General features: G+C 45.6%; 1 protein-coding gene and 1 long non-coding RNA gene across 7 annotated transcripts in view; one reads left to right on the forward strand and one right to left on the reverse strand.

Annotated features, from left to right (window-relative positions):
* OXR1 (oxidation resistance 1) overlaps nt 1-26,832 on the forward strand; it is a 3,084,878-nt gene that overhangs the window by 1,484,835 nt on the left and 1,573,211 nt on the right. Inside the window, exon 1 of one of the 6 annotated variants that reach the window (XM_069621495.1) lies at nt 22,602-22,845. The exons of 4 other annotated variants lie outside the window; for them this stretch is intronic. In XM_069621495.1, coding sequence (XP_069477596.1) covers nt 22,713-22,845 — 133 coding nt within the window. In that variant the 5' untranslated portion in view covers nt 22,602-22,712. Of the gene's footprint in view, nt 1-22,601; nt 22,846-26,832 lie in introns of those variants that run through there. One more of the 6 variants, XM_069621496.1, reaches the window with a different exon arrangement.
* Nucleotides 344-23,036, reverse strand: LOC138497817 (uncharacterized). Its single transcript, XR_011278649.1, has 2 exons — nt 22,910-23,036; nt 344-2,510 (listed from the first exon to the last, which is right to left on the reverse strand). It is a non-coding gene; the product is annotated as an uncharacterized lncRNA (long non-coding RNA).

A 26,832-nucleotide genomic window follows, 5' to 3' on the forward strand; every position in this document is an offset into this window, starting at 1 on the left:
ATATCACCCAACCTGTGTTGGTAGTCATTTATCAACCTCAGAAGAATGAAAGGCTGAGTTGGCCTTGCGGTATTCGAACCTGCAACTTGCAGATCACACACACATCACAGCAGTGAGCGCTCACCCCACTGAGCTATCTTACCGGCTATAGCTATCTTACCGGCTATGGTAAAATGAGCAATTACATGTCTGAATGTCCTCGAAGTAAGAAAGCTCATTACACTCTGTAGTGGTGTTTTGCTTTTTCGGCCACACACAGGGGCCTCAGACTCCTGCATCGTGTTATACGGACCCAAAACGTTCTTGGACTCAGGGAGGCAATGAATCACACTTAGACCAATAGTTAGAGGAAATTAAATGGCTTGTTTACAGGCTCTTTATTCACACCCAACACATGCACACCACTAAGGCATAACATATAGTCAATTATATATAAACATAGAAAAAGAGCATCACAGAAGACACCTTCATTGCGGCCACCACAACACTGCTTAGTCCCAGAACAGGTAGACAGAGAGATCACTTGTGCTAATGGGGTCTGGAGCTGAGCGTCCTCCCTCTCAGCAAGACTGCATCACCCGGGGTCCAACTCTCTCTGTCTTCCATGAGGAATACCACTTCTCTTTATGGGGAAATCCCAGCACCTTCATGGTTTCCAGACTACCCTTGGCCGAAGGGCAGACAGCAAGCATTGGGAGCAAAGAGTGGAAAAATCCAGCTAGAAGTGGAAAACCCCAGCTTCGCTCCCTCACCTTTGTTCCCAGCACCCCTTATCACTGCACCTGTAAAGCTCTGACTCCCTTTTTGGCTCGTCCTTCAGCAGACAATACAATAACTATCCTACACAGTTAGCCCATCTGACATCATCATGTGACCTCACAACTGTTGCAAAATTCATGTTTGCTTACTGAGCCCACGGAAACGTAGGCTTTCATTGCGGTAATGGAAGTGAATGTCCAAAATGGCTGTGCACCAGCGCCTTGTTATTTAGCTCATTTTCGCACACGCACTACACTCCACCCTTTGGACAATCAACTACCATAATCCAATGGGCAAAAAGAAGGTTTCCGGAATTCACGCAACAGCCTCCATAAATTCAGCGCACACGAAATACAAAAGTAACAACAAATAAAAAAAAACAACACAACAAAGACCCAAATAAAAATGGAACACAATGCTTCGGGAATCCACGCAAACACCTGATCCCACCAACCCCCATCATGATCTTGCGTATCTTGAGTACTCAGGTCTTTTAATCTGACAATATGCTTTTCAATGGAAGGGGAATGATCATCCAAGTTAATGCAACACATCCCTTCCACACCATTGCGCCCAAATTATGTTTCAAAAACAAATAATATATAGGAGCCCTATTCTGCAAAATAGCCTTTCTAAAGTTTTTATTATCTTATAATAGATTTGTTAAAGCTTGAGAAGTCTCATTAAGCCCTTTCACTACTAAACACTCTAGTTTAATCATAGTTTTATATCCTCTGGCTGCTAAATCCCTATCAACGAAATAGCCAATACCAATACTTCTCCTTCACATAACAAATGTACATTAGAATCACAGTCAGGTGACAGGGCGGTATAATGAATAGACTGCATAGATTGCCAAACAGAAGGCTGCAAAGGAAACATCATTAAGCTAAAGCGTGTCAAAGCACAGGGGCCATCCAAAATGTTAGCAGGAATATATGAATATGTATAGTTTCCCCAGGAGAATAACCAATCCGTAGATGGTTTCTCATGATTCAGGTGACTGGCAGTTAAAACAGTAAAATTACAAAACATATTATTGGATACATCAATACACACACTTGCTGTTCGAGCACATAAGCGTTTTTCAAAACAAGTTCCTCCTTGATCATCATTCAAATCCAGTTGTGGACATTTACTGATATAGTTCAGATTTCAAATCATTTGATAACAAACATCAGCCGGGGCAATATTGTAAGTGATGATACGTGTCATGTTTCTCCACTTGCGGTCTGTGTCCACACAGAACTTACAATACTCATAAATGGAAAAAAGAACTCCTTACATCGGATTCCTCTACCAGCGAATCCTCATGCGACACCCCAAACAGATGTCGCAGCACAGGGGTGGGTGTAGGTACAGCCACGAGGCATGTGGAAATTCGATTTGTGGAGTCATGTACATCTGCTAAGCAGAAATGTGAGATGTTGAACACCCCGCCAAGCCAGAAAAACCCAAGTATTCTCGGGTTGCTCGACAATGGCCGAATAGCCATGCTGCACAAAAGACATAGAGACTGCAGAAGGGGGTAGGGCATCACGCATACACCCACGCCTTTTTCTCAAAGCACCACTCTACGCCGCAATTGATGCGTCCTCCGGTGCATTGGTTGTAGTGAACTCGTTAGTCGTCATCCAGATCCCCGATTCCATCTGCAGGATGGAGCCATTCGCCACCTCTTCGTGCATGTCCCCGGACCATCCCGAAGATACTCCTCACTTCTCTACATAGGCAACCAACACACTCAGGATCTAAAAAATCAGAAGTCAAAAACAAGATATCAGTGGAGTACATTACTCAGGCAAATAAATTTGTCAGCGGGAACATGAGTCCATTTCCTTTTCCTAGGTTCCATCACAAGAACTACTTGGTCCTCTCCTGCTGCAATGACATCCGCCGGGACGGGTGGACCATTAGGCTTTTCCACCCACACCTTAGCTCCTGGAATCATTTTATCTGATGAGCCAAAATACCTATCCCCACAAGTTGTTGCTACAGTGGGTGGCTCTCCCTTCTTCAGCATGGATATTTTCACGGGTACAAGAATCAATTGTGCCACCCTATCTCCCTTATGGATGGGCAACACATTTTCTCCACTGTTGATGAGAATCACTTTAATCTCCCCTTGATAATCTGCCTCCACAATCCCTCCGAATAACTGGCTCCCTTTTAGTGCTAATCCAGGTCTTGGGGCAATTACTTCCATATGGTCAGATGGAATTTGTACTCCAATCCCTTTATCAATCACAACACTGCCCCTGGGCTCTAGTCTGATTTCTTCCCTCGCATGCAAATCCACTCCAGCAGACTCAGCTCGATAATGAGCTAAAGCACCAGTAGACATTTACCAGTACAACAGAGTTTCCATAGCTCTGTTCCATTTGATTTGCAAGTTTGGCGTTAGCATGCGCATTAAAGGAGTCTCGCCATTAGCAATGGGTTGATTATTTAGGATTTGCACCACATCCAACACATGCTCACGCCACCCTTTCAGGGTGCCTTCACCAGTTTTGCGCAACTGTTCTTTCAACAATCCATTCATTCTCTCAATTAGCCCCGAAGCCTCAGGGTGATATGGGACATGAAAGATCCACTTGATTCCTTTTTCCTGGCAATAGGCTAAAACCAATTTTCCCTTAAAATGTGACCCATAGTCACTCTGAATTTGTAAGGGCACTCCATAATATATAGCCAATTGATGCAACAATTTAATCGTATTCAATTGCGTAGCTCTTTTGCATGGCAGCACCATCAGGTAATCGGAATATGTGTCTACAATGATGCATGCATATTGACATCCTCGGCTAATGGGTAGTGGACCGATATAATCGATCTGTCAAATCTGTCCGGGAAATTTACCCCATTTCAATGTGCCCTGAATTACATGCGGAATAGATCTCTGCTTCTGATGAATAGATCTCTGCTTCTGATGTTACACACAGTGCATTGTAAAATCACTGCTAATTCCCCTATCGTGTGCCCACCTGATAGTAGCCTTTTCTTTGAGATGCCCATTCTTCTGGTGGACCCACTTAGCAATCCCCTCCAGATCACCTTTCTCAGACCTCGTATCCATGACCAAAATCTTGGCATGTTCATCTGCAACAGAATTCAACCATCGTTCCAATTAATCTGTTGCACAATGGGCATCTACATGATACACAGTTACTACGATATGCATCAGCATTTCAGCAATATCCTGCCACAGTTCCTTTCCCCATACTTCGTTGGCATGAATCTTCCATCCATTCTTCTGCCATTTAGGTAGCCAAACAGCCAATCCATCTGCAACGGACCATGAGTCCGTATAGATATGGCAACAACCAGGCGCCTCTTGCTTCAAAGCCTGATACATTGCATATAATTCCGCAAATTGGCTACTTTTCCCTTTTCCGGGGGTGGTTAACACTTTCTTCAATTTAGGATTATAAGCCACTGCTTTCCAGTGTCGCTCAGTCCCCACATATTTGGCTGAACCATCAGTAAACCAGGCATGTTCAACCTGGTCACCCATTAATTCCCCATACGAGATTCCCTGTTTTACCAGAGACTCACCAATTTCGCTCCCTTCTGTGGGCTCCAAATCTACTAATGGAACCTCTGCCACTTGCTTATGTAACTTCGCAACTCCACCCTTCCCTGTCTTGACGCAGTCTTGAATGTACCACTTCCATTTGATGATACTGGCCTCTTGTGCATGCCCTTTCCGGTGTGTCTTGGGGGAGCTCAGTACCCACTGCATGATCGGGATCTCCGGTCGGATGAATACAGTATGGCCCACTGTCATTTGTTCGGTATCCACAAGTGCCCAATAGTAGGCTAACAGCTTCTACTCAAAGGGGGTGTGTTGGTCACCATCCTCGGGCAGCTTTCGACTCCAAAACCCTAAAGGCACCCGCTTCCTGTCCTGTTTTTGCCACAAACTACAGTTGGCATAATTATCTTGTACAGAAACATTCAACTCCACCTCCCCTTCCCTTAAGGGCCATAAATCAAACACTCTCTGTATGGTATCCTTCGCTAACTGGAAGGCTTTCTCTTGCTCCTCACCCCAGTCAAAATGGAATTTCTTGCATGTTACTCTGTAAAGGGGTGCCAAAATCTGCCCCAAATGTGCTATACGCTGTATCCGAAATTTGAACAACCCGATAAACTGCTGGGCTTGTTTCTTATTCATCGGGGTGGAGAACTCAATAATGTTTTGCTTAGCTATTGGCAACATTTTGAGATACCCATTATGCCACTGAATTCCCAGAAAAATCACGGTCTCTGTTGGACCCTAGGTTTTGCCTCATTAATTTCCCATCCTTCCTTTCGTAATCCTTCCATGATGAGATCAAGGTGCATCTGCACACTATGCTCATCCTTTCCCTTGTTAAGGATTTCAATCAGGCGACGCACACCTTAGTCTCGGCCTAGTATGCAGCACGCAATTGAAATGCTTAAGTTTTAATGTTCGATTCAATATTTAGATGGTACACCACTCATATCACACCCCCTTTTCAAATACCCCGGGTCACAATGGACCATGAACCAGGCTGGTTGGTGAAATATAATATTTATTTATTTTAAAATTCAAAAGAAATCATACAATTTTTAATATAGGGCAGCAATCACCAATGGGGTGATAATAACAATAGGAATGTAAGAACTGCACTTAGTTTAAGCTTCTATTGACACATCTACAAAAAACCAGGGAATAGGAGCACTTTTTTTAATTTTAGGCAAGATAGCACTCAAGTTAGAATTTCCCTCAACCCACAAATAATCAATTCTAAGTGGATAAACAGAAGAAGCAGGTAATCAGGAATGACAAATGGAAAACAGAATTGAAATCCGACCTTCCCTCACCCCCAAACAAGAGAGAAAAACAGATTTTCTACCCCCTTTGCAATGTTAAAATGACACTCGGAAATGGATAGTTAAATAATGAATGTGTGTAAAAACCTTGAAACAAATACAGTTCTTCACTAAAGCAACAATGTAAACGTACCAACAATCACAAGCAATGGATTAGCAAGAACATACAGTTCAAAAAGTGAGTGGAAGATTTAAAACAGATTGCAGCAAATGACACGTTGGAAACTTTGCAAATCTTTGCAATTCCCGCCTGAAATTACCCAACGGTTTTTAATAAAAACAGGTGAAATACACTGATTTAGAGTGTGGTTTATGTTGGGGTGTAGCTATAGATCATAGGTACAATATGGAAGTGAAATTAGGTCTCTAGCTGGTAAATTGAGTGAGTTATGCAAGTAAAATGGAGCGGTGAAAAAGGAAAGGAAATCAGTTTTGACAAGAACAGGTTTACTCTACACTAGAGCATTCAGGCTAAGCCACCAAAGAGGGACACAGTAAGCTCCAGGGTTGATTCACAAATTCAACCCAGCTCCCCAGCCAGCGCCCACCCTGGTGGAACCAGTCTGATCACTCGAAACAGGATTAATGGCTTAGGATTTCACAAAACAAAATTACTAAAAGAGCTGGCGTTAGCACTAGAGATCAATGGCAGGGTGGCAAGAATGATTGTGACAGTTTGAAAAAAGTATCAGGATAAGGATAGGGTGACTTAGAGAGTGGGATGAGGACAAAGACAAGATCGGCTATGGGTTTAAGTGGGGTGGCAATTGATACTCACAGTCCACTTTTTAGTTTTTGGATTCTGGACAGTCAGCGTTCTGGTCACCACACAGATCTGGTCTAACAAAGGACAGCCGGACAAGATCAGAGGGACAGGATCTGCTGGGAAGGGACTGGTTACCGGGTAGCACTTCTGGACTGGCAATTCTGGTCACTGGATAATGTAGGTCATCAGGGTAGCAGGATGGCAGCAGCATTCAGTGAATGGCAGGAAGCCAAGCTGGATCAGGATGCCAAAGATACCACAGTTTTCCCCTTGTTAATGGGAAATTTAGTGGTTTTCAGAATTTGAGGCCTTGCTGGAGCAGGATCAGCAATGCTTGGGTTTTGCAGTGGACCCTGGAGTTGGATCAGCAATGCTTGGCCTTGTAGTTGGGATCTGGAGTCTGAATAGATGGAACAGGAACGCAGCGCAGGAAATCGGAAAGAGTGTGTGTCTTGTCAGGGACTCTTAGTTATAGTGCAAAATGACTTCATCAAAGTATAGGCTGGGCGGGGTTAACTACGCACGCCCCTAAACTACTTGGATTGGCCAGGGGTGCTAGTCTCCGCCTTGCCCTCAACTGGTTGGATTTCCAAGGGAATGATGTCAAGTTAATGAGGTAAGTTTTACAATGTCCAAAGACTCCCACATTTACTTTACTGAAAATCTGATTTTGCTAAAAACATGCTTTTATACACTTGCAATCTCTTGGCATGGTATATTATACACACAGGTTACATGTTATGTGCAGTACAGATTGTTTCACCTTTCTGATACATTTTGGTAATTTTAAACATGAAAGATTTGGCCTAAAATTCCACAATTTTATACATAGATGCAAATTATCCCCAGGCATGTATGTACAAAATCCTATGTTTGCAACATTAATACTTTTCTTGGAATCTGTCATATTTTATAACTTCTGTTCCCCATGCGGCAATGAGTTCTACCGAGTTTTAAAAGAAAGCCCATAAAATTAAATTTGAAACTGTGAACTTTTTACATTTTTACTCATTCTTGCTGCAGAGAAAAAAAGTCCTTAAAGTTTATTTCTGAAATAGTCTTTGTGAACAAATGGCAGTTCCTCTGTTGGGTAATTTTTTTTCTTTAACTTCAACTGCTGCCAACTGTCATTTCCTTCAAGGCAAGGTAGGGGTTTCTCATCTTATTGGAAGGTTTTATTGCCCCTTACACCTGACAGGTTAGTGTCCCAGGACTTCTATTGTCCCAGCCTGGAGCACAGACGAATGTCTGACGAGCGTGTGAACTTCCTTTGTCCTGGCCCATTAAAAGTTTTTCAAGCTGGCAATTATCAGTTTCGTGTGCTGGAAGTTTATGGTGTGTCTTCCTTCCTTTGGGGAAGTTTCATGGCTGGCAACTGGAATAACTGTTTTTTTTTAGAGCATGCAAATCCAGTCCATGTATTTTACACTCTTTAATTTCATATTTTGGGTCCTGAATTAAAACAAACCTGTGAAATGAGATAGTATATGTGTGTATTATCACCACTAACACAATCCATTTACATTGCTAAGTAAGCAGGGTTTCATTCAACAATTTAATTTAAACAGGCCATTTTTTATTTTCAGTCAGCAAAGCCCATGTTTCCACATGTGTTAAAAACTGCTAGCATTTCTTTCTTTAAATTCGGTTTGCCAACTCCCTCAGATGCCCACACTGTCTTTGTAGCTGTAGTCATTTCCTTGGATTCAGGAGTTTTATCTAAAGTATATATACATTTACACCTGACCTGGCTCAGAGAGTTAAAGTCTCATTGAAATGCTGAGCCTGGATACCTTTTGGCAAGAAATAAACACGTGTTCCCGTGTGAGTGAAAATGAAGTTGCTTATTGATTTCTCTCAGAGTAGGTTTGACTAGGCCTGTCACTCAGGAATTATGCCTTTTCTTTGGTGAAGCACAGTGAAATATCCTGGGCATGACAGGGCTTTTTGAATCACAGTGGTTTCAGAATGAACAGATGGAATTAGCGTCAAAGCAGCATGTTTAAAGGGTGAAATGTTTCATTTTGAAGGGGATTTCTGGCTTTTGCAGCAATGCAGTGCTGCCTTTTCACTTGATTCCATTTATATGTTTCAGAACACACTGGCATACTTTTTCAGTGTGTCCCCTTGTTCCATTTTGCCTGAAGTGTGCTAGGCAGGATGGTGCAGCCATCTTTTTGTTGCTGCCAAAATGCAGTTTTGAGGTCCTGGTGCGCACAGGAGCCAGCACAGCCAGGTTGCTGTTTCGTGCGCAAATGCAGCTTGGTGATGTGGGGCAATGCCGTTGAGTGGGTCAATATATCCCACACCCGGTATCAATATTTCATCAATATAATGCACAATTTGTACATCTGGCTTGCACAGAATTGTCTGAATGTTCTGCCACCAGCCGGTGACAGATGGTCGGACTATGCGGGAATCCCATTGGCAAAGGTTGCAACATGTATTGCCTCCCATTCCAAGAAAATGAAAAGCGCCTTACATTCGGTATGGTAAAGAAGGCATTAGCCAAATCTAATACTGCATACCAAGTTCCTTCAAATTTCTGCACATTTTCAATCAGAGTAACTGCATCAGGGTCTGCAGGTATTAAAGGAGGAGTGTACTTGTTTAACTGGCGGTAATCTACAGTCATCCAGTAACGTTCGTCCAGCTTATTAACAGGCCAGATCGGATTGTTCCAAGCAGTGGTTATGGGGCGTGATATGCTGACTTCCACATATCCTTTGATAGTATCTGAAATCTCTTTCTGCCCTCCTGAAATACAATATTGTTTCATAGATACTTGTTTTGTGGCTAACGGAACCTGCACCCGGGGCATCTTCAATTTACCTCAAATAACGGGGGTACAGGCCAGCGCACTCACCCCAAACTGATAGAGCTTACCTCCCAATCTGAGAGTCAAACCTTCCAGAATGTTAAACCCAATAATGTATTTGTGTATCGGAACAACTAACACTTGATAAGTATCCCTTTTCAGATTGCCAATTTTCATATCAATTTTGGTCTGAATGGCAGGGGTCTCTTTTCCCCCAACCCTATGATTGTAAAATGCCGTCCATTAAACCTTGAAGGATTCCCATGATTCAATGAGGCCTCTGCTCCGGTATCAATTAAGGTGCGAACCTCTTGTATATTTCCTGATTGCCAAAATAACTTCACATTCACAAGAGATCGTCTGTCTACCTTAATTTTGGGGTGTTGTCACCGGAGTTTGACCACCATCCCATTTGTACTTTGAATGTGTATATTTGGCTTCCATGTTCACCATCGCACTCCCCATTTTTCTCATATCCGCATAATTCTGCTGGAATTGTGGGAACATACCCGGGGACTCTTCGTCCACTTCCTCCGTGGGTGGCACGGAAGTTATCCGATTCCTACTGAGCTTATGAACCTCCTGCTGTTTCACTTACTTGTACCGCTCCTTACCATCCAGCCCTTGCTTCTTATATAATTCATACATGTCCCATGTCTCAATGTCTTCCGTGGCACCCCATCTTGTAGTAGCGCCAAAAATATATCCTTCCTGGATACTGAAAGTCTCAGCTGTCAAACCTCTTCCCAGGGCCCTCATAACACAACTTTTGCTGGTGGCAAAGATTACTGTGGCTCGCACCTGGAAGTCTGCCGAAGGTCCCCTGATAACGCTCTGGTGGACTAAGCTCTGGGACATTTTGATCGCAGAGAAAATCACAGCGGCCAAGACGGGGCATCCTTTGCCGATTCTCGAATATTTGGGCGCCTTTGCTGGATGATGACCAAAATTTCCCAGCATTGACTTACAAACCGCGCTTAATTGCGAGAGCCCTGCACTCGGACGGGGAAAAGTGGGCACCCAGTCATGCTCAACCGGACTGAGAGTGAAAGCTGCACCAGGGGAAAACAGGGGCCGGAGGTGTGAAATGTTGACTACCTTAAGCTGGAGGTAATGTGTTGTATTTGGTTGCTAATCTTATGATTTCCTGTGCGCTGTTTTATAAATAAACCATTTTAAAAAAATACTCTTCCCAGGGTTCTGTCTTTCGCTCCTCCCCTCTATCTCTCTCTCCCTCTCTCTCTCTTTCTCTCTCTCTCTCTCTCTCTCTCTCTCTCTCTCTCTCTCTAACAGGGTCTTTCCTCAGCCTTTTCTCATTCCCCTAGGTCTGCCAATTGCCTGATTGCATCCACTACCTCATCTGTTATTCTACCTGTCATCCCCACCAACAGGGTCATAATGACGTTCTTATATGCTGGCGGAACGGTTCGAATGATGGCATTTCTAGCTGAGACCGATAACGCTACCACTCCCATATGTTGGGGGTATCTAAATTAATCACTTCTTTCATGGCATGTTCCCTCACACTTTGTATGGCCTCTCTCAAGGTCTGCCACTTTTTCTCCTCATTAGGTTAGTCTGATGCAATGGGGTACTTGTGGTTACACCCTTGGGATGCTAGCTGTAATAAAGACATTCAAACCTTTCCCCCTTCGTCCTCACGGGGAGGACCTACACGTAAAATGTCCTGAATATGTGTTTCCTGTGATAATGGCAGAAACCGGGCATCGTCCGTGGCTTCAACCCGGAGACCCGTGTTAAGTAGTCAGCCGGAGACAAACAAGGTTTTTCTTTCATAGTTGTTTATTTTCACAACTAACACTTCACAGGTCATTGAATTCAGACAACTGATGACGATTCCTCTCACCTCGCAGTCATTGGCGTTGTGACTTGCTTTACTTGCAATTCAGCGGTTATGCTTTTATAAGTCCCAAATAGTCTCTTATATTTCCCCGGCGCGTACAGGCTTTTACACCTCAACCTGCTCGCCGGTCGGGCAAACAAAATAACAAAAATAGCAATTGTCCACAATTCACACCTACTTTTCCTGCGGTTGCCGCTTTTCTTCTCTGGAATGCTGTCTTGAGCCTCGGACCAGGTACGGCGTCAATCTGTGGGTTTTCCGCTTCCTCCTAGTAAGCCCACTCGTACTCTCCACTGGTCTCACTCCAATCGGGTGTGGCTCCCATCGCCACGCGCTGTTCCTGCAAGAGAAGACCCTGTCTGAGTCTCTTGGAGTTGCTTTTAACCCTTGCCCCGCTCCTCCCCCTTAATCAGCCACAGGCGTCCCAGCAACGGTTTTGTCACACCTGACCCTGATTCCCCACCTCCTCTCTGCTCTGTCCGCTGTGGGTAAACCCTGTACTTTGTGTCTGTTCTGGTGGGTCTGATACGATAAGGAAACCCGGTTTTTCCTTTCCTTAGTTTCCGTTCTTTTCCCATCGGTGGGCCACCTCCCTGATGCGGTATTCCGTGGGGCATTCTGGGATCTGTAGTCTTTTTTCCTGTTTTCCTTTCCCTTAAAGGCCAGCATTGGCACCTGGCTGATCTCTTCCACAACCCCCTTTCTCCCGGGCTCCAGGGCGGCCGCTACTGCTTCCACATCACAACCCGCCGCCCCTCCGTCAAATAATCTGACCACCGAAGTCAACAAAGACTCACCAGCAATTTGCTTCAATCGGCTAATGATTTCCCCTACCTCTTGCTGAGAATAATCCTCTAGCGTTGTCAAATCCACCAATCCACCTCTGGGATTGTGTGCATTTGGACCAGCTTGCCTGTGCATCACTGGTTTAACTGTTACATCCTTCCGACCCGACTCCGGCCTGGACAATACCTCCTGCTCTGAACTACTCTTGGTGCTGGTACTGTCGAATACATCTCCATCCTATTGGTTCGGGTGCCAATCAACCTCTGCGAAAGCAATCAGGTCGCTACTTTATGGGAATTGACCCTCCCTCTTCTCTTTCGATATTTGTTTTGAGCAACCCTTACAGCAGCTTGCTCGGCTACCGCTTGTTATTTGTCTTCCTTATCATGATACAACTTCATTTGGAGCTGCTGCATTAACGTAATCTGTTTCTCAGCCACCAGCTCCTTTTCCAGTCTCAAAACACTCGCCTGTAGTTCCACATTCTGTTGATGCACCTTTTGGAATGCGTGCAACAGAATCCAACCTTCTTTGGCCTAAAGCCGAACACTTTTTTCCATCAGCACCTGCTGCAGGCAGCCTGTTACTTCGGCCGGATTTGCCTCTCCTATACTTGTATCCCAAGTCTCAAATACTGGAACATGATGAACTCTGGAATCGGGGTGTTTATTTTAAAGCTATGGTTATAGTAAATTGAGGAGTGGATGAATTTGCAAACCATTGCCATCCTGCCACTACCAGCCCTGTTGTCACATGCTTTGAAACTCTAGAATGGTATTCACTCTTTCTATTTTGCAGTAATGATCATTTAATCAGGGATGTCATTTCACCAAAACACCAGGGGTAGCAGTAGTGTCATTTTACGACCTTTGACCTCTATTGACATCACTAGAAGTGATGTCATTGCAAACCCCCTCAAGTGACATTATGGGAAGCGATGGAACACAACCTTTCACTTCTTGACAAAACAGGAAGTGGCATCACATAGCATTGTTCCTAAGTACACTACAAACAATATGGTTAAGATATCACTGTAATGTGATATACATTTCATACAAGAATGGATCACCATATGCAGCATTAATATTAGTGTGTATAGGTCCATACTACCACATTACTGTGAATGCAAGCTGACGTCCAAGGCCAAATGATAATGATGTGTTATTATATAGCACTTATGCGTAAGCACTTTATATAGAACAAATATACATACAATATCACCCAACCTGTGTCGGTACTCATTTATCAACCTTAGAAGAATGAAAGGCTGAGTTGGCCTTGCACTATTCGAATCTGCAACTTGCAGATCACACACACATCGCAGCAGTGAGCGCTCGCCCCACTGAGTTATCTTACCGGCTATAGTAAAATGAGCAATTATATGTCTGAAGGTCCTCGAAGTAAAAAAGCTCATTACACTCAGTAGTGGTGTTTTGCTTTTTCGACACACACAGGGGCCTCAGACTCCTGCACCCTGTTATACGGACCCAAAAACTTCTTTGACTCAGGGAGGCAATTAATCACACTTAGACCAATAGTTAGAGGAAAATAATTGGCTTGTTTACAGGCCCTTTATTCACACCCAATACACACACACACACACACCACTAAAGCATAACATATAGTCGATCATACATAAACATAGAAAAAGAGCATCACAGAAGACACCTTCTTTGTGGCCACCACAACACTGCTTAGTCCCGGAGCAGGTAGGCAGAGAGATCACTCGTGCTAATGGGGTCTGGAGCAGAGCGTCCTCCCTCTCAGCGATACTGCATCACCTGGGGTCCAACTCTCTCTGTCTTCCATGAGGAATACCTCTTCTCTTTATGGGGAAATCCCCGCCCCTTCATGGTTACCAAACTGCCATTGGCCGAAGGGCAGATGGGCAGACAGCAAGCTTTGGGGGCAAAGAGTGGAAAAATCCAGCTAGAAGTGGAACAATCCAGCTTCTCTCCCTCGCCTTTCTTTCCCAGCACCCCTTATCACTGCACCTGCAAAGCTCTGACTGCATTTTTGGCTCGTCCTTCAGCGGACAATACAACAACTATCCTCCACAGTTAGCTCATTTGACATCATTATGTGACCTTGCAACTGTTGCATCCCGTACTCTGGGCACTTGTTACCTCATACATGTAAACATCCTGAACAGCATGACATGGAGATAGGAAAGATAGACACATTACAACAAAGCATTAATTGTGGCACAATTAAATCAAGGTTCACTTTATGCGCTATGGTCAAAATTTCTACACTGTACACAAGCTTTTAAGCATAAGGATTTTGTCAAGTGACCGAGGACACCGAGATGGAATGTCTTGTGATGATCGGAACAGAGACAATGGCAGAAAAACAAACATGCTATAACTGCAACTTGCGAAAAGCAAAATATATAGTCCGAAATGGATACTTAGTCTACTCTAAATGAGTTTTGGAATTTAATTTTTTTGTCTGCATTGTGAATTTGAGGTGTTTAAGAAAAGACTAAATCAGTGACTCACCCCGTGAAGTGTGCCTGAAATAAACCTTTAATGAGTCTAAACATTATTGTATAGAATTCCAGAAAGACAAATTATTTGTTATTTTAGTCTTTCTCATTTAGGGTCACGGCTCAAATTGTTACACTTGTGGAACCCCCTGTTTTGTAAGAGGCCTGAACAAGAAAGCTAGCCATGCCAGAAAGAAAGAGCCAGGAGCTTTCATTAAAAAAAAAAAAAAATTAAAAAAAAAGAAATAGGGGTAGCAAGGAAGACCTCAGGTGTCACAGGTGCGACCCCTGTTGAACCCCAAATGACATCCCTGCATTTAATTTCTTTGGAGCTCGTCTCTGGAGATTTCCTTGAACGAACATATGCAGGCCCCTTGACACCTTGTGTCCTTTTCTTTTGAACTTGCATCTCTAGCTCTCTCCAAACCTCTTAATATCAAGTTTATGTGACAACATATTTAGAGATTTCCCACCTCTTCTAATCTTGCTACACTATATTACTTTACTAGCAGTTGTACCCGTGCTTTGCACAGTAATTCCTACTAAAAAATGTGACAAAGGTATATTTATATTTTACTCTTTTTACATTGTCTACAGCATGGAACCTACCCAAATGCCAAATTTAAGGTTTGTGGCATGTTGGGAAGTATCCTGAACATTTCGAACACACACACACACACACAAATCCAAGCATTGCAGACCACTTAAAAAAACACTTAAAAATAAACAATATTAGAAAAATATATATTTTTTTTTTTTTTTTAAATAGATTATTATTGATTTTTCACCACAAACAACAATACAAACCAAACAGCAGTGCAATAAACATTATTCCAATAAACATTTAACCATTAGTGCGCACTACTCCCCTGATCCCTCCCCCCTCGCGAGCCATTTTCCATGTCTTGTTCCGCTTCTGTAGCACATGAGCGAGCATCGTCATCATCTGGATCTCCCAAAACCCCTGTCCCGAATATGCAGGATATCAATGTCTTCCATGCCATCAAAGAGCCCAGTTCCTCCTCCCAAGACATACAACTCGCCTCTTGCCACACCGCTGTCTCAGCCTCCGCCCATTTCTGTAGGTCATTCCACCACACCTCAACCCGTGGCTTGCTACATTTTTTCCAGCCCATGGCTATTCGTCGTTTGGCCAGCACATACGCTAAGTCTTTCAGTTTGCTTACATGTTTCTGCTGCCGAGGTCTGGGAAACCCACCCAGAAGGCATGCCCAGGCGGTGTCTATGGCAAACGTGACCCCTCTCTCTCTCAGCTTGCGCGCCGCCTCCCTCCAGAACCCCTCAATCACTGGGCACGCCCAAAACATATGCGTCATGTCCGCATTTTCCTCGCCGCATTTGGGGCACGCCTGTCTGCCTGCGTTCCGAAATTTGGATATCCTCAGAGGGGTCATGTACGCTCTATGCGTGATGTACAGTTGTATTTGCTGCAGTCTGGCATTTCGGGACACTTTCCTGTGGTACCCCAAAGCCCGTTCCCACATCCCATCTCCCATTTCGATCCCCACCTCACTCTCCCATTCCAATCGTAAGCATGTCAGTTCCTTCCCAACTTTCAACATCACCATCTCATACAGCCTAGAAATTTCATGTCCTCCTTCCGTTGTATCATATATCCCCGCCATCGTAACCTCCGATTCATCTGCCATGATATTCTCAGGCCACAGTTCCCGAATTTTCTTCCCCAATCTGTGGTATGTAACATATTGGCCTTCGTGCAATCCAATCTCCTCGCTAAGTTCCACAAACCCCTTAATAGCACCCTCCTGCCACACATCGCCCAATGTCACCAACCCCACCGATTCCCAGTAAGTCCTAATAATCTCCCTCAGCTGTCCATCCACCCCCGCCAGGGCAACCAGTGGAATTTGCGGAGAACACGGAAGTGGGTCACCCATCATTGTACATGCCCGTCTCCACACCTTCCACCCCAGCTTCACCATCGCCGGGTACCTTCTCGTGACAGCCTCGGGCAACCAAATGACCTCCTTCAAGAAAAATGGGGCACAATCTTGCCCGAATAGTCTGAGTTCTGGGGTCTCTTCGTCGGACAGCCATTTAGACACAAACTGTAGTTGGCTCGCTATGTAATACGCCTCAAAGTTTGGGAGTTTGACTCCCCCTTTTTCATGAAAGTTCTGTAACTTCCAGAGCGCTACTCTATTACGAGTACCATGCCACAGAAACTCTCTGCAAACCCCATTTATTTTAGCGAAAAAACCCCTAGGGATCATGTATGGGATGTTGCTAAAGTAATGTAGCAGCCTAGGCAGAACTACCATCTTGATCATCGCCCCACGCCCCATCATCGCTAGGGGCAACCTCTGCCAAAAGCTCATACATGTGCGTATCTTCTCAACAGCCATCTCTGTATTATGCTTGTATTCTTCCTCAACCGTGTGGTAGATATCTATTCCCAGGTAACGGAATGTATTGACTGACCAGGGCACCTGGAGCACCGGCAACCGCTCCGTGGGAACACCCCTATAACAGCCCAGCGGGAAGATGTACGATTTCTGGGGGTTGACCGCTATGCCCGACAACCTCGCATATCTCCCCATCACGTCCAGGATATATTGTAAATTCTCCTCCGGATGACTCAAGTACAATAACAAGTCGTCCGCATACAGGGATATCAGCTGGTTTTCTCCCCCCACCTCAATGCCCACGCTATCATACTGCTGCCGCAAGTACAGTGCCAGAGGCTCCAGGGCCAGGATGTACAACATCGGGGACCAAGGACACCCCTGTCTAGTGCCTCTACTAAGCTGCCATCTCTCGGATATAATCATGCCCGTCCGCACTCTAGCCAGCGGAGCGCTGTACAGCAGCTCCGCCCATCTAATATATCCTGGTCCCAGTCCGTATTCTCTCAAGGCCGCCAGCAGCCACTTCCAATTAACCGAGTCGAAGGCTTTAACAGCGTCCAACGACACTATCACCATTTCCCCATCACTGTCAGATCCCATTTCAATCACCCGGTGGAGTCGTCTATGGTTTTGGGCAATGTTTCTCCCCGGGACATATCCCGTTTGGTCTGGGTGTACCAGTTTGCCTATCACCCTTCGCAGTCTGTTGGCCAGGACAGCCGTTAGTATTTTGCTGTCCTGATTCAGCATAGATATTGGTCTGTACGACCCACAACTATGCCCGGGTTTATTGGGCTTAGGGAGCGGTATAATAGTCGCTTCCCTGAGCGATTCCGGCAACCTCCCCTTCTCGAACGCCTCATTAAGCATATCAAGCATCGGGGGGAGTACTTCCGCTCCAAAAGTTTTATAAAATTCACTGGGCAGGCCGTCCGTTCCTGGGGTCTTGCTAGTGGGTAGCTGCCGGACGACCGCCTCCAACTCCTCTAGTGTTATTGGGGCATCTAGTTCCTCTCTCTCCTCCGTGCTCAACCTGGGCAGCCCGATATCTTGCAGGGTCTCCAACATTTCCTCCCGGTCGCCGCCACCCGGATCCCCGTACAATGCTTTGTAGTAATTTACGAATTCCTCATTGACACCCTCCTGGGTATCTATCTGCTCCCCATCCTCTCTAATTATTGTCCTAATCGGGGGCCTCGGGGTTTCTCTTTTATATAACCATGCCAAAAGACGACCCGTTTTATCTCCTCCCGCATGTTGCCTTTCAATATACTTTTTGTAATTTAGATTACAGAGCCTCCCCCAATGTTCTGTACACTGCTGCTGCAGTTTAAGCACCAGTTCGTCATCTATATGCTCGCTCTTCAGCACCTTTTCCAGCTCTCTCTCCGCCTTCTGTAAATCGACCAGGGCCCCATTCTGCAAACCTTTCGATTTAGCAATCGCCACCCCGCGTACCACAACCTTAAAGGCCTCCCACAGAGTTCCCGCCGAGTCAACGCTGCCAGTGTTGGTATCGAAATAGCTAACTATTTCCTCCCGCATGTCTTCCCTAAAGGCCTGGTCTTTAAGCGCCTCTGCGCGCAGGCGCCACGTCGGGATCCGCGCTCTGGGGCGGCCATATTGCCATCCCACCACCATAGGCGAGTGGTCCGAGAGGACCCTCGCTCTATATTCCGCACTAGACACATCCCCCAAGACGTCCGACGTGGCAAAAATATAGTCTAGCCTAGTGTGCAACCGCTGCGGGGCCGAGTAATGCGAGTACTGTCTCTCAGTGGGGTGCTTAGTCCTCCACACGTCATCGAGCTCAAAGTCCCGCAGCAGTGTCCGCAGCACCCGGGCTGCCGGGGCGGGCCTAATCACCTTATCGTCGGATCTATCCATCCCCGGGTCCAACACACAGTTAAAATCCCCTCCCCAGAACACCACACTCCCCACACACCAACTCAAGTTGGCACTCATGGTCCGGAAGTACTCTGCCGTGCCCTGGTTCGGGGCATACGTGTTCACTACACACATCTCTCTGTTCTCGACTACTCCTCTCACCATAGCCAGACGACCCTCAGTATCCACACGTTCCTGCTGCAGTTGAAACGGGACATGTGGCGCCACCCAGATCAGCACGCCTCTAGCATAAGCTGAGTACGCGGATCCTACCACCGTTCCCCCCCACTTTTTCTTCACCAGCTCTAATTTGTCTCGGGTCAAATGCGTCTCTTGCAGTAATGCGACGTCTATCTTTTGTCGCCTCAAGTACAACATAACTTTGTTCCGTTTAAGGTAGCTATTGAGGCCCCTGACGTTCCATGTTAACAATTTAAGCTCCCCCATGATGTACTGATATCTTGCACTCTCCCCCCCGACCATCCCTGTTCGTTCATGCTATCCAGAAGTCTCATCCAAAATCTTCCCTCAGGGCTCGCGATCCCATTCAAACCTCCCAACACTATGTACACCCCAACTGCCCCCACACCCCCCCTTCCCCCTGCCCATCCCCTCCCCCCCAACTCCCTCCCCAACTGTTGCCCAGCTCCATCCCGGGAACTCAGGCCCCCCCACATCTAGTTCCGGCTGTTACACACAGAGCCCAGTAGGGTAAAGTCGCCCTAGCGGCCACTTAACTAAGAAATACTAAACGGGGGTGAATGGACCAGCCCCGAAAGGCTCCCATGTATGACAACAATTACAGTACAAACAGTGCATTTAACATCCAGTTCCAGGCCCGACCTCCCCAGGCCATAGGAATAACTATAATCAAGTCCCATAGTCTCCGGCAACACCCTCTCTCGTCGTAGAGCACTTATCTCTCATTGCCACCTTCATCCGCCCGGACCTCCGACTCCTGGGGGCTGCCCTGCATGTCCAGCCAACCCATGGCTTCCTCCGGTGACTCAAAAAACAGGGATCTATTATTGTGGATCACCTTTAATTTGGCCGGGTAGAGGAGCATATATTTCTTCCCTGCCTCTCTCAATCTTCTCTTGACCGCCCCGAAGTTCATCCGACTCCTCTGCACCATCATGGTATAGTCTGGGTAGGCCGTTATAGTGGCCTCCCCCCTTTTGATGGTTCCTCCTTTACGAAAATGCTCTAAGATCCTTTCCCGGTCACGGTAGTTAAGGATTTTGGCTATGATTGGCCTGGGCGGACCGCCCGGTGGAGGCCTCCTAGCCAATGCTCTATGTGCTCGCTCCACCGCAAAACCCTGCGACAGCGCACCCCCGGTGATCTCTTGGAGCAACATATTTTCAATGAAGTCTGTGGGGTTATGACCCTCCAATCCTTCCGGGATGCCCACAACACGGATATTGTTCCTTCGGGCGCGCCCCTCCGCTTCTTCGGCCCTGTTCTCCAAGTTGCGTACTTTCTGTTCCAAAATATGCAGATCGGCCTTGTGTGAGGCGCAATCTGCCGTATTGGCGCTGCCCTCCTTTTCTAGACTCTCTGTGCGCTCCGAAAGGGCCTTCACATCCTGTCGAAGTAGGTTCACCTCCTCCCGAACTTCTCCGACTTTGAGGTCGAGCGCAGTTTTCAGGTCCGCCACCACCATTTCAAGCTTGGCCTCCCAAGCGCTTTTCAAGTCCGCCTTCAGTTCAGCAAGAGCAGCCAGCACATCCTGATTTGGGCTAGCCGCGGCCATGGGTGGTTTCTCCTTGGTCCGAGCACTCTCTGGGCCCGTCGGTGTCTTGGTAAACTCGTCCAATGTGGGCTGTTTTGCTCTCTGTCTGACGGCCTTGTTCGCCATTCCACAGCCGCTGTAAGCCGTGGGCCCGTACACGCGACCCCGTCGTAGTATCAGCCACTATCCGAGTATCCCTCAAAGGTCAGGGCCAAGGCACGTAGTCCGTTGCACCAGTCAGCTCAGGCGGGTCCTAGTGCCGACCGCCGACCGTCGCCGACCGTTTCCCAGGCCCGCGTTAGGTCATCGGTGCCCACAGAGACGCGCTGACGCTCTCCCAAAGGCTTATCTGTATCTTCACGGCCTGCACCGCCCACGTCGCCGCCGATCACCGCAAGGGTGTTCCTTTCAGCGCGTTTGTGTCCCCTCCATTGTCCGGTGTGGCCGCCATTTTCACTCCGTCCGGTCCGCGACTCCAGGAACTTCGATGGCATTTATCTACCGTTGCCGGGCTTGTGGAGGTTTCAGCTCTTCCATAGTTGTGCAGCTCATATTCATGGACAGGTACTCTCGTTTCTGGCCCGCGGGAGTTAGTGCCAATGCACTATTGCACAGGATAAATGTAGGATCTCCGGGAGCTCTCCCAAGAGCGCGTCCTCTCACATGGCTTCCAAGCCACGCCCCCCAGAAAAATATATATTTGATACTTTTTACATTGTCTACACCATGGAACCTACCCACATGCCAAATTTCAGGTTTGTAGAATGTTGGGACGTATGCTGAACCTTTCGAACAGACACACACACACACATGCACACATTTCTCTTTTATATATATAGATACATTGTATTACCACTTCAGTGCTGCAAAAACATAACTTTTCTGTATTTCTGCAAGATACTTGTAACACAATAGCCACAGTATTGCTATGTTGTTTCACTCTTTTATGGGTCTTCTGTTCATGGGCTGCCTTTAAAACAGTGCACAGCCAATATGTGTCTTCTTACAGTTGCAATATTTTAATATATCGATAAATGCAGCATGGCATGCTTAGATAAGACAATACTTGGATTATTTTCCACAGCCAACAAGAGCATTGGTGCTTACATTGGCATTGCCAGGGGACCACTAAGGTGGTGATAGTGTGCTGTACAAATATCCTTTAACATTAACATTGCTGGCATATATTGTAGCTAAGCCATCATGAAGTGTATTTTAGAGTGTCAATGTTGGTATACATTGTGGGCACAGACATGCAAATGCATTTGAGCATCTACTGGATATTTTTATCTTACTCTACAAAACTGATTTAAATATTATGAATTTGTATGCAATTGTTAATCCAAAACTCTACTGAAAAATGCCCCATTTTACCATTATTTAAAAATAATTATTGGGGAGAAATGTGCCCGCCCACCGAAACTCTCTCCTTCTATTTAGGTTCCCTTGCTATGGAAGGTTGCTCTCATTACTTAGAATGTATTAATTCGACCCCCTAAAGCTCAACCAGCAGACGCCCATGGAGCTCCTGGCTGTTTGAATCATGAAATATGCCCTTTTACAATTCTACAATGTTGATTAACTTTTCATTAACTATGAATGAATGCATAAGATCCACCTTTGCATCATTTAGCATGACTTTATGTGTCTTGAGACTGTAGCTTTGTTCTTAGAATGTGTAGTATAAGCCCGTGCACGCCTGTCCAGAAAACGGACATCATTGACATCTATAACGGTGTTCTGTTTCGTCTCATAATCAAGACACACTGTCAAGTGATAATAAGGAGGAAAGTAACGTTTGATATGGCTCTGCCAACCACCCAGCTACTGGGATGATGGCGAGGAACACCAGTTAACTGTCATTAAGTCAAAGATCCTCCACATAAACACCGAAGGGGCGGTGCAACCAGAGAGACTTTGACAGCTCTCGCCTCGTTCCGCGCGTGCTGGGCGTGGCTTGAGAGCCAGAGTGGCAGGCCCGACCAAGCTGTGGAACGAATCCACCTCACCGGCGGAGGGGGGGTGTCGCTCTCAAAAGTGACAAGGGTTTTAGGGTGCAGCGTGAAAAATGTCCGATGGTCACGCTTGTGTGGAAGGTAGAAGGGAATAGGCTTAGCTAGAGTAAGCGACGTTGAACAGGGACGCAGGAAGCAGGGGCGCCTGAATGGCACAGTCCGGGACGCGGGCGAGCCGTGTGTCGTGCTTGAAGTTTTGCAATGGCTTGCGGCTCCTTTAAGCAGCTGTCTTGGGCGGGGCTCTTTGAAGTTTGTGGGGTAGTTGTGGCTCGGAAAGTTTCACCGGTGGGACGGGGTGACGGGGTCTCTTTAGCGGGCATCGGGGCCGTTTCTTTCACCCCGGAATGGAGCAGCTAAGCACTATCACGGGTCGCGTGTTGCGGGGGACCACCAACCGCCTGTGGCTGGGACTGCGCGAGGTGCACTTTCAGGACTACCTCCGAGAGGCAACTGGCGGCCCCACATCACCGGAGCCAGGTCTGAGCCCTGGGAAGGGGTGCTGGGGGGGGGGGGGGGGTGCCTTCTTTTACGCCGTTCTTACCCGCTGCCCGGAATCTTTGCAGACCCACAGCCGATAGCCCAGCTGGGGTGCGCTGACAGCTGCTTCGCCGAGGCATGGCTGCTCTGTCAGCGGGCTACCAGAGCAATGCCTGGGCTCTCAAACTGCCCCGCGCACTCCGCAACGCATGTGCACAGCGCTGCACTGTTGTGTATCTCGTTCCCACCGAATGTGTGGTGCGATGAGTCCATCAATGCATGCATCTAGTGGTTAGTTGAAACCAAAACATTATTTTATAAAAATATGATCTGCACACTGAATTGCATTAGGCTTATGAATATTATCTCATAGCAAGACACCGAAATAAAGTAGTGTGCCGTCCCATGGGCACTCCAGAGTAATCCACCCAAAAGGAATGGATGTTATTACCATAAACCTTTATACAATACATTGCATTACAATGATGCTTTATTGTCATGACTTAGTACACGTATTGCCAAAGCTGAGTTACATTATATTATGTATATTATCTCTTGTTTAGTCTTTTTCACTGTTAAGTAGTTGTGCAGGCTGTATTCTCATTTTAGTAGTTTCTAGAATTTCCTCTTACTCGGTTTTCGCATTTAATGAGTTTTGAGGAACCTTTTTTATTTTTAGTATTAGTGGGCGTCTTCCCAGATACTCTACATCCGTTATTAGTCACATTTCTGTGGACCGTGAGTGTCTGTTTGCTGGCTAATAGATGTATTTGCTTGGTGGTTGAATTATCCCATTTGATGGGATACTGATTTTAGGTCGGTCCCCATACTTCTCTTCCATATAGCTAGATTGGTTTAACAGTGGAGTCGGATAGCGTTAGCCAGAGTGTTACAGAAGGTTTCGTATGGGTCAGTTTGGGTTTGATAGCATAACATGCTCTCATTGCTTTTTGTTGGGGTCCTTTTGTGGCCAGCATAAAGCTTCCTGAGGCGCGGAAGATTATTCCTAAGTAGGTCTATGTCGTGCATTGTAGGGTTTCAGTTATATACACCATTGGGCTGCCAGCCCTCTTCCATAGTATTTCACCCACCAGTGCCCTACCTACAGTAGAACATAGTCCAGTGCAGAATTAATCATTTTCTCTTTTTGCTGCTCACATTTTTACCATGCCCAGGGTTCGAAATTGAGGGGAGCTATTTAGCTTCTGCTTGTAACCTTGGAACAGTCTATAAATAAACATTGGGATACATCTATACAGAGTTTAAAGCATAAAGGGTCATACATAATAGAGAAAAGAATATGTTTGCATCTTATGTGGAAGTTAGATTTGCGGAGCGCTATGCACTAGATCCTTGTTACCCTGAGGTAGCTGCTGGTCAATGGTTAATGCTATATACCCAGGAGCTGCTTTTAGCTCCTGCTTTTCCAACCTTAATTCCGATTCCTGCGTCTCACTTACTACCCCACAGCAGATGAAGTATTTTCTGAGGGGTTGGCCTGGGATTATCTAGTGAGGTGAACATAGTGGAGGATACGCCAAGCAGAGCATGTAAAGGGTTTGGGTATAATAACCTTTTGCCATTGTTTGTGTTAAAATAGCACTACACACTTGTAATATTGTTTCATTATTTGGGAAAACCTGTTGCTGATGGGGTACATATATATATGCTCACTGCCCTCTTCCCAGTGACTACATATGCTGATGTGTAAATGAGTCTTGTGTGTTCTACGTTAGCCTGTGGGCTTAGTTCTGTATTTCAGTTTTTAGGATTTATCTACTACATAAATCAGCATTAGCTTTGGAGCTGTTTCCAGTATTTTAAGTTTATTCAAATCGTCAAGAGTAACCAGACGCACAGAAGCTAGCCGTAACCACAGAATGTAAGACTCAATCAGGATAAGGATTCAAAACAGAAAGATTACAAACAAAGGTCCACTACTTGCGCAACCTCGAATACCAGTCTCTCGGTAGCCTTGCAGCTACTGGCCCCACACAGACCTAAACCAATTAGCCAATGAGAATAAAAAACGTACTAGAAGATGGGAAGAGCGCACTGACTAAACTATTCGCCTCTGTATACAATACGTATGTGTTTGAGTTCACCAAGTGATCTTTCTGAATCTTGAGACGCCATCCATGTTTGTCCCCATGTCACAAAATGGCTGTGTTTGTCCCAAGATCGGGTCTATGATGTACAAAAAAACCTAGATTCCATCTGGCAACTCTTTTTCACTGCTAATTGTAAATATACTATTTTCGCTCACACAGCCAAAGGTATCCATGTGATTCTCTGAGGTACTGGAAAATAATTGCTTCAGATGAACTGGTTCTGAATAGTTTTCATCCTTGAAGAGCAGTTTTTTTTTAGTTTAGACTATTAAGTGCAGCGTGCGAAACAATGTGTTTTTGGATTATTTGCCCGGGCATTGGCTGCCCATGTCATGCTAATCCAATCCCTATGGCAGTTCCCACCCAGTTCCTCCCCTCTTAGCCCAAAACAACACCTCATGGTAACTCTTTGTGCTCGCTTTACTCAAGCCTTACCATCAAACTTTGCACTTAAAGTGCCTGCAAGTGTTTTTTTCAAAGAAGTCTTGACTTGATTAGAGCTGTAAACCCACTACTTTTGTAATACACATGTCTTAACTAGGTCTCTCTTCAGCCACTTTATAAGCACTAGTCATGTTCTTCACTGAAGCCCTGTTAAAAACAAGTATTGGCAAAGCCAACAGTTTTGGCTTCTGTATAAGTATTAGGCATTTGCTAGGCATTGCTATAAGATGCCCAGGTACTCACACCATTTTGTACCCGATACAATCAATTCAGTTGCCAGTTAATACCATAAGGGCAGCTCCTGGCAAGTGCATTACCATGCCTGCACAAAAGCCCAAACTGTTGGCATTGCCAATACTTGTTTTAACACCTTCTGTGCTAAGGGTGAGTATGTTTGTCCATATGGAAACATTGTAGGATGCACCCACTCCTGCAGTTAAGTGGTTAATTAAAGCTGCACGGTTTCTAGTTTGTGTTTTAATGTTAGATTATTCCAGTGTTTTGGCACCAGGACCACAAAGCATATATGCAACACTAGTAATCCTTTAAAAAAAGGAACCAAAACACGCACGCTATAAATAACTTTTGTCTTTGAAGGCTATTGCTGATCGTTTCAGGAGATAAAGAGGAACTCCTAAAACCACCCATGGTGCTTTCACATGACTGGAGGGTTTACACAAGCAACCATTAAGAAATTGGGTTTTATCTGACCTCAGTTTTTTACATGTGTTGGCTGCTTTTTGGAGAGAATAATATATGTTATGTTCAAAAGACCCAATTGCATATTTTCATGGTATGCAATAATTAACGTAAGATTGTTGAAACCAAGTCCGGCCGGTTACTACTTTGTTCTACTTACTCTACCACCTAACGGATTCTTCTAGGACTTCTTACGCTCCATGTCTTTTCCCTACCCCTCCCCAACCTATGACTGAGCATGCTCTTGGACCCGGCAAGTGCTTAATCCAGTTGTTAATTGTTACCACCTTCATGGTTCCAGTATGACAGGCCAAAATATTGTGTGATTTCTACAGTATCCATATTTATCGTATTATGCTGTAATGGTCCTTTTGCTTACCTTTAATCTTCATTACACCTTATCCTACTCTTCCCCTTCCCAGTACTTAAACTCATAAAGGCTATCTACCTTCCCAAGGAGATTTAACACAATCAGTTGCTTATTTTTGTTCCATCACCTCCCTGTTATGTGGATACCTCCTTAAATTCAAAACATCCTAAGGTACCAAAATGTCGCAGCAGCTCGCCCGGTGCCGGAGGGGTGGGAGCAAGTAAGTCCTGGGACGAAGAAGAGTAGGACTAGATGTAATGAAGATTACAGGTAAGTAATTGGGTTATTACCCCCGTGTCCCTCTTCCTCGTCCCATTGCTTACATCATGAAGCATACCAAAGGCCGAGTGGGAACAACCACAA

This window comes from Ambystoma mexicanum, chromosome 5q (genome assembly GCF_040938575.1).
Source record: "Ambystoma mexicanum isolate Mex_15411 chromosome 5q, UKY_AmexF1_1, whole genome shotgun sequence".
Taxonomy (NCBI): Eukaryota; Metazoa; Chordata; class Amphibia; order Caudata; family Ambystomatidae; genus Ambystoma; species Ambystoma mexicanum.